Source organism: Elephantulus edwardii, unplaced genomic scaffold (genome assembly GCF_000299155.1).
Source record: "Elephantulus edwardii isolate Elephantulus edwardi_28Jun2011 unplaced genomic scaffold, EleEdw1.0 scaffold00278, whole genome shotgun sequence".
Taxonomy (NCBI): domain Eukaryota; kingdom Metazoa; phylum Chordata; class Mammalia; order Macroscelidea; family Macroscelididae; genus Elephantulus; species Elephantulus edwardii.
This window is the reverse complement of record NW_006400028.1, coordinates 92,283-104,719: the sequence shown is the minus strand read 5'-3', so window position 1 is coordinate 104,719 and position 12,437 is coordinate 92,283. Positions and strand designations below refer to the sequence as shown.

Genomic DNA, 12,437 nt, shown 5'->3' with positions numbered 1-12,437 from the left:
GAGATAAAGGGATAGAGAAGTCGAAAGAATCCAGCAATGAGATGAGAAAAAGCAAAAGCTGGGAAATGGTGAAAACAGACAGAAAGCGGAGAATTAGCAGAAGATCTTGAAGAACTCAAGGTCAGAAAGAAATTGGAGTGTCAGAAGAAGGTGCGATGTGGGGAGCCTCCCTCACCCTCAGACCCCAGCCGCTGAGAGCTCAAAGGAAGGTAGGTTAACCGATAAAATCTCTTAATTGTTAGTCCTTAAGGTTCCTACTGTGAGACTATGGAAGGCCCTGGCTGAAATGTACCTGTATGTTTATCCATCATTTCTTACATTAGCAAACGCCTCCCAACCGCTATTACCGCACTCCTCACCATCAGCACAGAGAAACACTAGAAGGTCAAGCCCTGGTCTGGGGAAACCGAGCGGAGGTGGATAGGGACCATCCTGGAGTCTTGTGAGGAGGGAAGCTTGGAAAGGGTACTTGGGCTTTGAGCATTGCAGCAGTCAAAAAGTAAAAGGAACCTCACAGACATTTTGGTACCCAGCCAGCCAGATTAGCTAAAGCTGATTCTGGTGTCTGCAGAAATAACTCCCGTGACAATCATTCTTTCAAGAAATGAAATCTTGTTGCTCTTATTCTGTGTGTCTGCCCTGATAAACAAGATCTGGCCACTGCATCTGACCCAGAACCCTCGGTTTTGGTCTCAAAGCTAGAGGGAGCGTGTATTCCTAAATCCTGCCCAGCGCTGCCACCTGCTGGCTGAACTTGGTCCTGCAGGAACAGGAGGCTGGCTGTGGGTGATATGCGTTGATCCTGAGGTGATTTCCCTAGACTTGGGGGAACAGAATTTCAAAAACAAAATGTAGAGTCCCCCTTTCACTTGGCTTAGTGTCCCTGAGGCCTTAACAGAGAGCAAAATCTCATCCCTCCCGAATGGTGGTGTGGGGTTCTTCAGACCGATGAGTAGCGGCAGGGAACTCAGATTTTCTGAGTCTTGCTGGATGCACGAGACCAAGATGACCAAGGGGAGATGTCTTAGTCATCTAATGTTGCTGGAACGCAAATACTGCAAGTGAGAGGCATTAAAGAACAGCACCTCATGGCCTCCGAGTCCTGGAAGCTTAAAGTCCAAATGAGGGTCCCGGTTCTTTGCACTTCTTCCTTGGCTGGAGCCCTGGCATTCTTTGGATCCTGGCGATCCTTACATCGCAAAGGTCTTCCCCGGTAAATGTCCTTGTCTGTGCCTAGTTTGTGCTTTACACACCTCAAATGCTATTAAATTTAGGACCAAACCTGCATCGGTGTGGCTTCTAACAAAGAAAATCCTATTTCCAAACACGATTGTATCTATTGCAATAGGGTTAGTATACCTACCCTTAATTTAGTGGATGGAAGGGCAGCATAATTGAATCTATAACAGGAAGGAAGTGTTCAAGAACAAGATTAATGATAACTAGTATGACTGTGGGGAGCTCAGATGGCATAGTGGGTAAGGAGTTGCATTGCCAACCCTAAGGCAGGTGGTTCAAACACACTAGCTATTTTGTGAAAGAAAGATGGGTAATCTCCTGTGGAATTAATTGCCCCTGAAAACCCGCTGCAGGGTCAGCTTTGAGTCAGTTCTGATGCAATGACACATAACAACAGTGTGACCTGTGCTAAAGTTGAAATATGTGTCCAATACTGACAACTGGTAGTTATTAAAGTAATGAATGAATAAACGATGTCCAGTTTGCAAGACAGGTTTAAGGGAAAGAGAAGGAAACAATCAGGGAAGTTATCAGATTATTATATTTATTATCTTGGGTCAAGATTAAAACATTATACACCACAACAAGATAAAGGTAAATAATCCAATAGAAAAGTGGGCACAGGATATGAACAGACACTTCACCAAAGAAGACATTCAGATGGCAAACAAGCACATGAAGAAATGTTCAAAAATCCCTAGCTCTAAGAGAGATGCAAATCAAAACAACTATGAGATATCATCTCACCCCAGTCAGAATTGCAAAATTTAACGGAACAGCAAGCAACAAATGCTGGCGAGGTTGTGGAGAAACTGGAACCCTTATTCACTGTTGGTGGGAGTGTAAAATGGTGCAACCACTGTGGAAAGTGGTATGGCGCTTTCTCAAAAAGTTGCAAATAGAGATACCATTTGACCCAGCAATTCCACTACTGGGAATATACCCCAAAGAGACCATAACTGCCATCCAAGCAGATATATGCGCACCCATGTTTATCACGGCTTTGTTTACAATAGCAAGGAGTTGGAAACAACCTAAGTGCCCATCAATAAATGAATGGATAGAGAAGCTGTGGTATATTCACACAATGGAATACTATGCTGCATTGAAAAACAAGAAACTCATGCAATACTATTCAAAATGGGTGACCCTGGAGGACATTATGCTGAGTGAAGAATCTCAGTCACAAAAGGACAAATAGTGCATGGTGCCACTGTTGTAAAACAGGACTGGCATCAGGGTTGGGGGGAGACTGAGAAAGATGGGTTCAATAATGTATACTGCATTGAAATAGATGAGGGTGAAAACTGTTTAAAAAGAATATGTGATTAGTTTTTTTTTTGTCATGACAGGTGACTAGAGCAAAGGCTGCACAGTGGAGTAGACCTGGGGGAGGGTTTGTAGAACAATGAAAGAATTTTTGTTTTACTTTTCCAAGAGGGTAGTGTACTAGGGGGTAGGCTTGGGAGGGGAGAAAAGTGCAACAATGAATGAATGGAAATCCAAAGTCTCTGTAAATTTTTACTGAAATTAATAATAAATTTTGAAAAATATTTTAAAAAGATTACAACATTATACAAGTTTGGAAAGCAAAATATGAGCGTCTGATTTCACTCCTTCTGTTAGCTAACCACTGTTAGTGTTTTAATGGCTCAGCCTTGATGCAAACTAAAATCACATGGGGAGATTTAAAATCCCTTTGCCCAAGCTGTGGCCCAGACCAATTACTTTAGAATCTCTTGGGGTAGGTTCTAGGCATCACTCTTTTAAAAAAAGTCCCTAAGTAGTTTATTGTGCAGTCAACGCAGAGAACTATTGTTTCAGTTCTTTTCTATGTTTCTACATATATCTACTCAGTTAAGTATTAGGGAGCTTCAGTGGCCTAGTGGATACAGAGTTTTACTACTAACCCAGAGGCAAGTGGTTTGAATCTACCACTTTCTCCTTGGGAGAAAGATGAGAAGTCTCCTCCTGTGCTATTAACAGCCTCTGAAAACCTGCTGGAGGATTAGTTGGAGGATCAACCATTAGTCAGTTCTGACTCAACAGTACACACAACAACAAATGAGTCAATCTCTCTCTCTCTCTCTCTCACACACACACACACCTTTGGGATAAAGTAGAACTTCCTCATAACATTTCAGGAGCTGTAACTATTTACAGAAGCAGGTTGCTTTATATTTCTTTCCTAGAGTGCTGGGTGGGCTCAAATCATCAACCTTTCGGTTCATAACACAAGTATTAACCTGATGCAAGACCAAGAAGATGCATATATCTTCCGCTGGTGCATCTGAACCACCCACCTCTGGTTGGCAACTCAACCCTCTATTAGGCCACTGTTGTTGTTACGTGCTGTCAAGTTGTCTGTGACTCAACAGCTCTGAACTCTGATCTATCTTGAACCAATTTCATTGTTCAAGAATGATGTCCCTCTCCAAGGACGGGTCCCTCCTAGCAACATGCACAAAGTGTCAGGCGGAGCTTCAAAATCCTTGCCTCCATAGAGCAGTCTGGTTTCACCCTCTCCAGGAAGGAACTGTTTGTTCTCTTAGTCCATGATATATTCAGCATTTTTCTCTAGCACAACTCAAAGGCATCAATTCTTCTTCTATCATCCTTCATTGTCCAGCTCCCTGATCCATAGAAAGCTCCCTATACATGTGTATGTTGTTGCATGCTGTCAAATCAGAACCAACTCATAGCTGACCCTCCAGTAGGTTTTCAGAGCCAGTAAATTGCACACAGATTACCCCTCCTTCTTCCAAAGAGCAACCGTTAGATTTGAACCACATACCTTTGATTCTGCAGTACACCTTCTTACCACTAGGTTATCAGTTGTGTTCTGTTGAGTCAGACCAACCCAAAGATGACCTTCCGGTGGGTTTTTAGAGGCAGTAAATCACATGGGAAGAGATTGCCCATCTTTCTGCCTCAAGTAACTGGTGGATCTGAACTGTAAACCTTTGGGACTGCAGTGTAGTTTCTTATCAGCAGGTCAACAGAACTTCCTACATATGTGTATAGGGGTGTGTACGGGGGTGTGTATGTGTGGCTTTTTTCTCTCCAATTAACACATTCTGGAGATAGTGTCAGGATATTCCATGTTTGTGTCTTCTTACTAACCCATCTTGAGCCATGATAAAAAGTTGTTTCTATTTTTTCATTTTATTGCTATCACATACAATGTTTTAAGATATATGCAGGACATCACTGTGTATGTATGTAAATATTGTTTGGGGGAGATTCTAAAATAATTTCTGGGTCAATATGTGTGTACATTTTTTATTTTGATAGATATTGTCAAAATACTTTCCAAAAATACTTCACTAATTTGCATTCTCCTTTCAGTGGAGACACTTAAATGGATGGACCAAAAGTATTATTTCATTACTGTTTTAATTTTCTTTTTCTGCTTACTTGTAAGGTTATATATATCTTTTAGATATTTATTGACTATTTATATTTCTTTTGTGAATTAATTCTCTGTGTCTTTTGCCCATATTCCTATTGAGTTGTTTTTGAATTGGTTAGGATTAGAGGAAGTACTATTTCCAATATATAACTGGCTTGATTTTGGACTAAACTTTCTGAGTGAAAAATGCTTGTTAAAATATAATTTCAGATTATTTTAAAAGCACAGAACAGCTAGCCAGATAGCAAGGATTCATTGCGTTGAAATCTAAGATTGAATTCAGACAAGAAAGGAAGCCTTTATTTGAGGACGTTTGTTGAACTCAGTAAACTTGAGCTTCAGATCCTACAGCCTTTGTCTGTGACAGTGATGGAGAAGACTCTAATAAAAGATGTCCCTAAGAAGCTGGATCTCCACGCCTGCGTGGAGGAGATTTCATGCTGAGAGGCAGTCCATTTTCTCCAAATGAGTCTAGATATTCAAAGCCACTTCTATCAAGATGCCAGCAAAAATTTTAAGAATTCAATAAACATGTTTACAACTTTATATAAAACAATAAAAATCAATGTTGAAAAAGATGATCAAGTAAGGAGAACTCATCTCATTAGATAGACAGACAGACTACAAAGCTAGAATGATACAGTCATTGTGTGTGGCATCAGCACAGAAACAAAATAAAATGATGGAACTTAAAAAGAGCATGTAGTTTACATCTGATAAACATGACATCACAAAGCAAAGGGAAAAGAACTGGTTAGCAGTTCGGCTCACTAAATGGAGAAAAAGAACATTGGGCTCTTTCCTCACAGCAAATGTAAATGTTAAGCCCAGACAAAGGAAAGATTAAATATTAAAAATAAAGGTGAAAAATTAATAAAATAAATTCAGATCTTTATGACCTTGGAGAATCTTCTTAAACAAGGCACAGAAGTAAAAATTATAAAGAGAACTACTGAACAATGGGTTTATTTCTAGGATATTAGAAATAATTGCTGAGAAATCACTAAGAAAAAGAGGAAAATGCATTAAAACATCGGCAAAGGCTATGAACAGTTAGCTCGCAGAAAGGGGGAGAAGAGTGGTGAGTACTTGGAAAAATGCTCACCTTGAATCCACTGTAAAATAGTCACATGATTATTTTAGTGTTACTTGGTAGTACAAAATTAGAAGATGAGCAGAAATCAGAAGGCTGAAAAATCAAGTCCTGGCAAGGGTATGGGGGATCTCAATAGAAAGTAGTATTACTATTCTAATCAATAAGCAGGTGTGTGGAGCTCTGGTGGCCTAGTGGCAAGAAGCTGCACTGTAATCCCAGATGCACATGATTCGAATCTACCAAATGCTCTGCTGGAGAAGGAGGGGCAATCTCCTTCTGTACCAGTCAGATCTGATTTGATGGTACACACACACAAAAAAATATTTTTTTTTTAAGAAAAAGCAGATATGTGTCCTCAAACCCAGCCATCTCAGGGATATTTTTCACAGGTCTGTAAGCAGATACATATAAACATGTAATGACATGAATAGGAACCCATCTATGTGACCATCCCTGGGAAAAATAGGTTAGTAAATTGTGGTAGATACACTATAGAATTATATGCAGCAGTTAGGAAAAAAAAAGACTATATTATGTATCAGATATCACTGACTAATTGACGTAATTCCTGCCTGCAACTCCTTTTTTCTCTAGCCACTTTTCAGTTAGGTATAAGCTGTAATACTTTTCTGGCCAATGAAATGAAAACAAAAGTTTGATGAATTGGGATCCTAAGAAAGTCTTTAATTTCTTGACTGAAAATGCAGTACCTCTTTTTCCCCTTTTCTCTTCTTCCTGGAATATGGATGTGATGGCTGGAGGTATAACAGCCATCTTGTAAACATGAAGAAAAGTCAAGAGCCTTACAGAGAAGGAAACCAACACTGTCTTCTGCCCCTGAGCTTCTTGACTTGTGAACAAGAGACTCCTTCAATCAGTTGGGGTTCAGTGGTAGACACCAGAAACAAATCTGGCTAGTTTAAACAGAAAGGCATGGAGAAGCAGGCTCCAGGTACGAGAGCAACTTCCAGCTTTAAGAATCTTGAGACATCTACTTGTGACTGGGAGAACAGCAGCCACTACAGGAAGCTGTTAAGTCAGAGATTTGCTCAGCCCATGCCCCCCCTCCTTTTGCTTTGATCTGTGACAGCAAAATGGATGTTCTGTGATAGCTTAGTTCCAAATTTATGTCTTCCACAAGAACATCTCTTTGGCAGGCCTTAAACTATAGTATCTAGGCTCAAGGGAATCTGGGAATTGTAGTTTTACCTGACCCCTGCACTTCAGAAATACTAATAGGAATTTTGGATTGAGGTTGAGCGGCCTATGGTAGCCACCACCCCATGGGGACCAGCTTTTGCTTCAGCACTCCTATCTGATATGGTGTACATGATGCAGCTCAGCATTGAGTGAAAAAGCCAATAGAATGAGGTCCACTGCCCACGTCACCACATATATGCTGTGGTGATTCAGTGGTCAAATGCCCATCTTCCACGTGGGATGTCTAGATTGATTCCTGATGAGCACTCCTCAGGAACAGCCACTCCACGACCAGTGGAGGTTTGCATGCAGCTACAAGTTTGGTGAACAGGTTTCCAGTGGCATTTCAGACCAAGAAGGGCTATGTATGGGTCTGTCACAAGCCAAGCTTGACTTGACAGTAGCTAAGGAGTCAAAACCACATACACAAATCAACAGTGCACTTCTCAATAAAATGTACATCTTCAAGGACATATATAGGTAGGTGCCAGTTGGTAAAGGAAAGGAAAGGAGGAAGAGAATGGGGTATGGAGATCAGAAGTTAAAGAGAAAAACTAAATTAGGAAAAAAACAGAGAAGGAGCAAAAAGAATGGCTTAATTTTCTACAGCTTAGGACCAAAACCAGTTGCATGAAGTTTCTGTACTGCTAATTTGGAAATCTTGTATATTTTATTATCCTCAGAATGTAAAACCATTCACGAAGGCCCCTTCCACAGTCATTCTGAGAGTCTCAATCCTATTTAATTAGACCCCTGGGTCTCTGGAATTCTGTCTCCATCGTCATACCCTCACCTTCTGCACCAAGTCAGTGGGAAAAGACGTCAGGTTTTCGGAGCTGGGGGCCAACACCCTGTAACTCTCTCCTGTCTTCCAAGGCTCTGTTTCTGGATGCAGCTCGCCTTCCAGAGCACGATAGGAGGATGTCAGCCAGCAGCCCCCCAGGGAGGAGCTGCCTCAACTCAGCCCCGCCCACTCTGGGAAGCTCCTGAAAGGAGGGCACCGCCCCCGCCTGACCCCCAATCCCTTTCTATTCTGACTTGATCCAGCTCAGCTCCGAGGTGTTTGCAGCAACTCTGTCCTAAGCCCACCATCTGTTACCTTCTTTATTCCTGGGGAAGGGTGGTCCACTCCGCGCCCTCCAGAGACGTGGTGAGTGTGCACCGGTGGGTGGGGAGAATTGGGGGGCCAGGCTGTGACCCCGCAGGGAGCACTGCTGTGCAGGGATCCTCCGGCCCCAGGTAAGGTTCACCAGAAAGGAGAAAGCGAATTACATTCTTCAATCTAACTTAGAGTGGACTTGCACTGCCCTCTTAAGGCCCTGGCCCACCCTCCCAGGACACAGCTTGTCCTCTCCGGGAAGAGACAGTAAGAGGAAGAGGTTTCCCCAGGCCCCAAACCTCAGACTTCTTCCCAGTGAGCTGTTTGGGTCTGCTGTCGAGCACTTGAACCACTGCACCACGAGATCGCCTTCAAGGACTTCCTTAAAAGATTAACTCCACTGCCTGGATTCCAACTCTCAGTGATCCTATGAGCAGAACAGCTCCTTCAGGGTTCTAGGCCTGGGAATTTTCCCAAGCAGTCTGCCTCTTCTTGCTTCCAAAGAGCTGCTGGTGGGCTCCAACCATTGAACTTTTGTTTAAGGGCTGAGCGCTTAACCTCTGCCGCACCAGGGCGTCTGAGGCAAAGGCCTGGGCTATTGGCAGCTGCCGGGACCTCTTCCTGGGTCTGGAGGAGCCACTTTCCCCTCTGTTTTGTATTGTAGATGCTGCCTGCATGAGGAGGCAGGCACCTGCTTGCTCTCTGGCTGAGGGAGAAGAGGCCCTTACGGAGACCAGGGAGGACCTGGCTGTGGCCGAGGCTCCATCCTGTCCTGGCAATGAGGCCCTTGTCCCAGGCTGCAGCCTCAAGGCCCTATATTGGGCCTGCGCCAGGAATGACCCTGCACGGCTCCAAGCAGTGCTGGATGGTGGAGTCACCCCAGAGGAGGCCACCCAGGTGGACAGCAATGGGAGGGTGAGACATCCCCAGTGTTTCCTGGGACAGCAAGGAAGCTCTTTGTCCCCACTGCACCATCTCAGTCTGGCTTCCTGGACAGCTCCTTCTGCTGGGCCCTCAAACACAGGGGCGGGTGCAATTGTGGGTATGGAGGTCACAAGGTCCCCAGGGACTGAGCTTCCCCCTCCCTCAGACAGGCCTCATGGTTGCCTGCTATCACGGCTTCGAGAGCATCGTGGCCCTGCTCAGCCGCTGCCCATTCCTCGATGTGAACCAGCAGGACAAAGAAGGGGACACAGCCCTCATGCTGGCTGTCCAAGCAGGTGTGAGACTGCTCCCCCTCCACCCCACCCAGCCAGGGCACAACATCATACCCTTTGTGTGCTTTGTGTGGTTGGTGGAAGGCTAGTTTGAGGCTTCACCACCCCTGTTTCCAGGGGAGTCATGGTGCCCCGGTGCCCTGCAGGTCACGTTTCCCTGGTGAGTCTTCTGATCAACTACTATGCAGGCCTGGATCTGGAGCGGCGGGACCAGCGGGGGCTCACGGCTCTGATGAAGGCCGCCATGCGGGACCGTGCTGAGTGTGTGGCTGCCCTTCTCATGGCAGGTTGGTGGGCCCGGCTCTCCTGTCTCTCCCTTGAATACCAGGTCAGCTGTTAAAGTTGCAGAGAGCTGAGGGGAGGAGGTGGAGTATGGTGTGACAATCTAGGCCGACTTCCTGGAGGAGGGGCACATGCTTTTGGCTTCTCATGATCAATGAAGACCAGATCTCTTAACACTATCAATGACAATCCCAGAAAGGAAAGCTGGAGAGGATAACTTTGACTGTCAAGAAAGCATAAAACAAAAAAGAGTTAGTTGCTGGATGCAGACCCTCAGGTTCTAGTCCTGGCCCTGCCACTCACGTTGATTCTGAGGAGGAAGCTCCTCTCACTGGGCCTTCTTGTTGGCATGAGAATGTTGGCCTCAGGGAACAGCTCGCAGCTTTGCCAAGTCAGGGCTCAGGGGACAAAGTGATGTGTAGTTGAGGTAAGTGATTTCTGGGATGAGGCCCCCACAGTCCATAGATGTTCAGTCCTGGTTCTACTCGGAAGTGGAGCCACTATTCACTCTAGGGGGACCCATCTTTGGCTTTCCCCATCCTCATCCCACCAAGCTGGATTTGGGTGAGAAGTAAGGCTCTACACCTTCTTCTTTGGCTCAAAGTGAGCCACCTCCCCCCAAGATTACATAGGAGTGGTGATAAAGAGAACTAGGAAAGGCAGCCCACAGAAACCTACTAATCCCTGGGGGTGCAAGCTGGCCTCCTCCCAAGCCTCAGGCCACATACCGCCCCTCAGGCCAGTTTCTGGGAGTCAGTCTTGGACACCTCTCCAAAGGGTCTTTGAAGTCCCTCTTCTCTCTCTCTGGGCTTCAGTCTCATCACTTCTTATACAGGAGGCTCCTGGATTCCACCTTCAATGGGGTGAGACTCTATGCTTAATAAATCTAACCAATTCAATCCTACTGCTATAAAATCCACCCCTTATACTGTGCCCCTAACCCACCATGAAATCATTTGGTATACTCAAGAGACCAGGAGACATATTGCACTGGAGAAGTCTGCAGTCAGTGACCTCTCCAAATAATTGAGGAGCAATAATGTTAGTTTGTTGGAAGCAGGAGTGGTATCCACTTCCTAAATAGCATGCCTCCGGAAACTATGAACTTTGAAAAATGTCTATAGTTGTAGAGGGGCTTCAGGCCTTTTGTTCATAGGGTTGTTATGAGTTGTGCTCGACTTGAAGGCAACCAACATCAAACAATGTTATTTGAGGACTAAGGTACATCTTATTCAGACCATGGTCTTTTCAGTCACTTGCTATGCTGCTGAGAGCTGGACAGTGACTAAGAATAACAGAAGAAGAATTGATGCTTTTGAACTGTGGTTTTGAAGAAGAGTACTGGATATCCCATGAACAGCCAAAAGAAAACAAATACGTCTTAGGGAAGGTGCAGCCAGAGTTCTCCTTAGAAGCAAAGATGATATAACTTCATCTCACATACTTTGGGCATGTTGCTAGGAGAGGCTATTCATTGGAAAGGGATAGCGTGCTTGGGACAATGGAAGGATGGTGAGAGAAGACCCTCAACCAAGTGGATTGACACACTGACTGTGGCAATGGGCTTGAGTGTGTCAGAGTTTGTGAGGATGCCACAGGAGAGGACAGGAGTCAAATCTGTTGTTATTCATAGGGTTGTTCACACTATAAGTTGTACTTGACTTGGCGGCACCCAACAACATACCCTCCTCCAGTCCCTACCCCACCTCAAGCAACTCCCTTGCTCCTTCCCAGGTGCTGACCTGACCGCAGTGGACCCCGCTCGAAGCAAGACAGCCTTAGAGTGGGCTGTGCTGACAGACAGCTTCAACACCGTGTGCAGGATCCGGAAGCTGCTGCGGCGGCCCCGAGCCGAGCAACTCAGCCAGCACTACCAGCCCGAATGGCCAGCCTTGTCCAAGCTCGTGGCCCAGGCCCAGACTCCCCCCTCCCTGCTGGAGAGACTGCAAGCCACCTTGAGCTTCCCCTTCCCCCGGGATCCTGAGGAGGGAGGTGTCATGGATCACTTTGTGACCATCACAACCAGCCTGGCCAGTCCGTTCCTCACCACTGCCTGCCGTACACTGTGCCCTGATTGCCCACCTGCACTTGGCACCCGGAGTATGTCTGTACCAGAACTGTTAGGCACTGCCCCACCCCCTCCCCTGAACCCCCAGTCCTCCCCAGTAGTCCCTAGTCCCCGAGCCCTCATCCCCTATCAGAGGCCTCAGGGCATGTTGAGCCTGTACCCTCAGTGGCTACGGCCTAGAGACAGTGCCAGTCCTCCAGCTCCTAAAATCCTCCTCTCCAGGGCACCCTGGTCCTTCAGCTGTCACAGGCCTGACCCCAAGCCTGTAGGGCACCGCAGGTTGGCCCCTCCTGTCTGGCACTACCAGGAGCTCCGGATGGAGAGAAAGAGACAGGAGGAAGAGGAGGCCTGATGTACATAGAGCTCGAGAAGATGGGCTAGGCGTGGCTGGGCATAGGTACTCAGGCCTGGTCCCCGCAGATCCTGTCCTATCTAGAGCATCCTTGTGCCTCTGCACCTGTCTGTCCCTAAATGACTCTGGTTATTTCATTACAGCTTTGCTTGCAATAGGAAAGACCCTATAGTAAAGACTCTCAGTGTTTTGTCAAGATGGGCTGGCTGGATTGATTAAAGAAGCTCTTTATGGTCTGATTTGGAATTATCTTCAAAATGTACTAAGTGGCCAATGGTGGGACAGTGTGTGTGACATTGTCACACTAATTGTCACAAGCATAATTTTTTAAAAGATGAACTGTGACTAATAAAAATACAGAGAGAGTTGTTGTTGTCATTGTTGTTATGTGCCGTTGAGTCGTTTGCGACTCATAGCGACCCTATGTACAACAGCCCTAAACCGTGCTCTATCCTGTGCCAATCTCATTGCC

At 45.6% G+C, this 12,437-nt stretch overlaps 1 protein-coding gene across 1 annotated transcript; it reads left to right on the top strand.

The window, feature by feature from the left end:
• The first annotated feature begins 8,802 nt into the window (after positions 1–8,802).
• ANKRD33 (ankyrin repeat domain 33) lies at positions 8,803–11,965 on the top strand. The gene is made up of 4 exons (XM_006900260.1): positions 8,803–8,961; positions 9,137–9,266; positions 9,410–9,526; positions 11,280–11,965. The coding sequence occupies exons 2-4, from the start codon at positions 9,146–9,148 to the stop codon at positions 11,963–11,965; spliced, it is 924 nt and encodes a 307-aa protein (XP_006900322.1). The 5' UTR covers positions 8,803–8,961; positions 9,137–9,145.
• Positions 11,966–12,437: the final 472 nt, after the last annotated feature.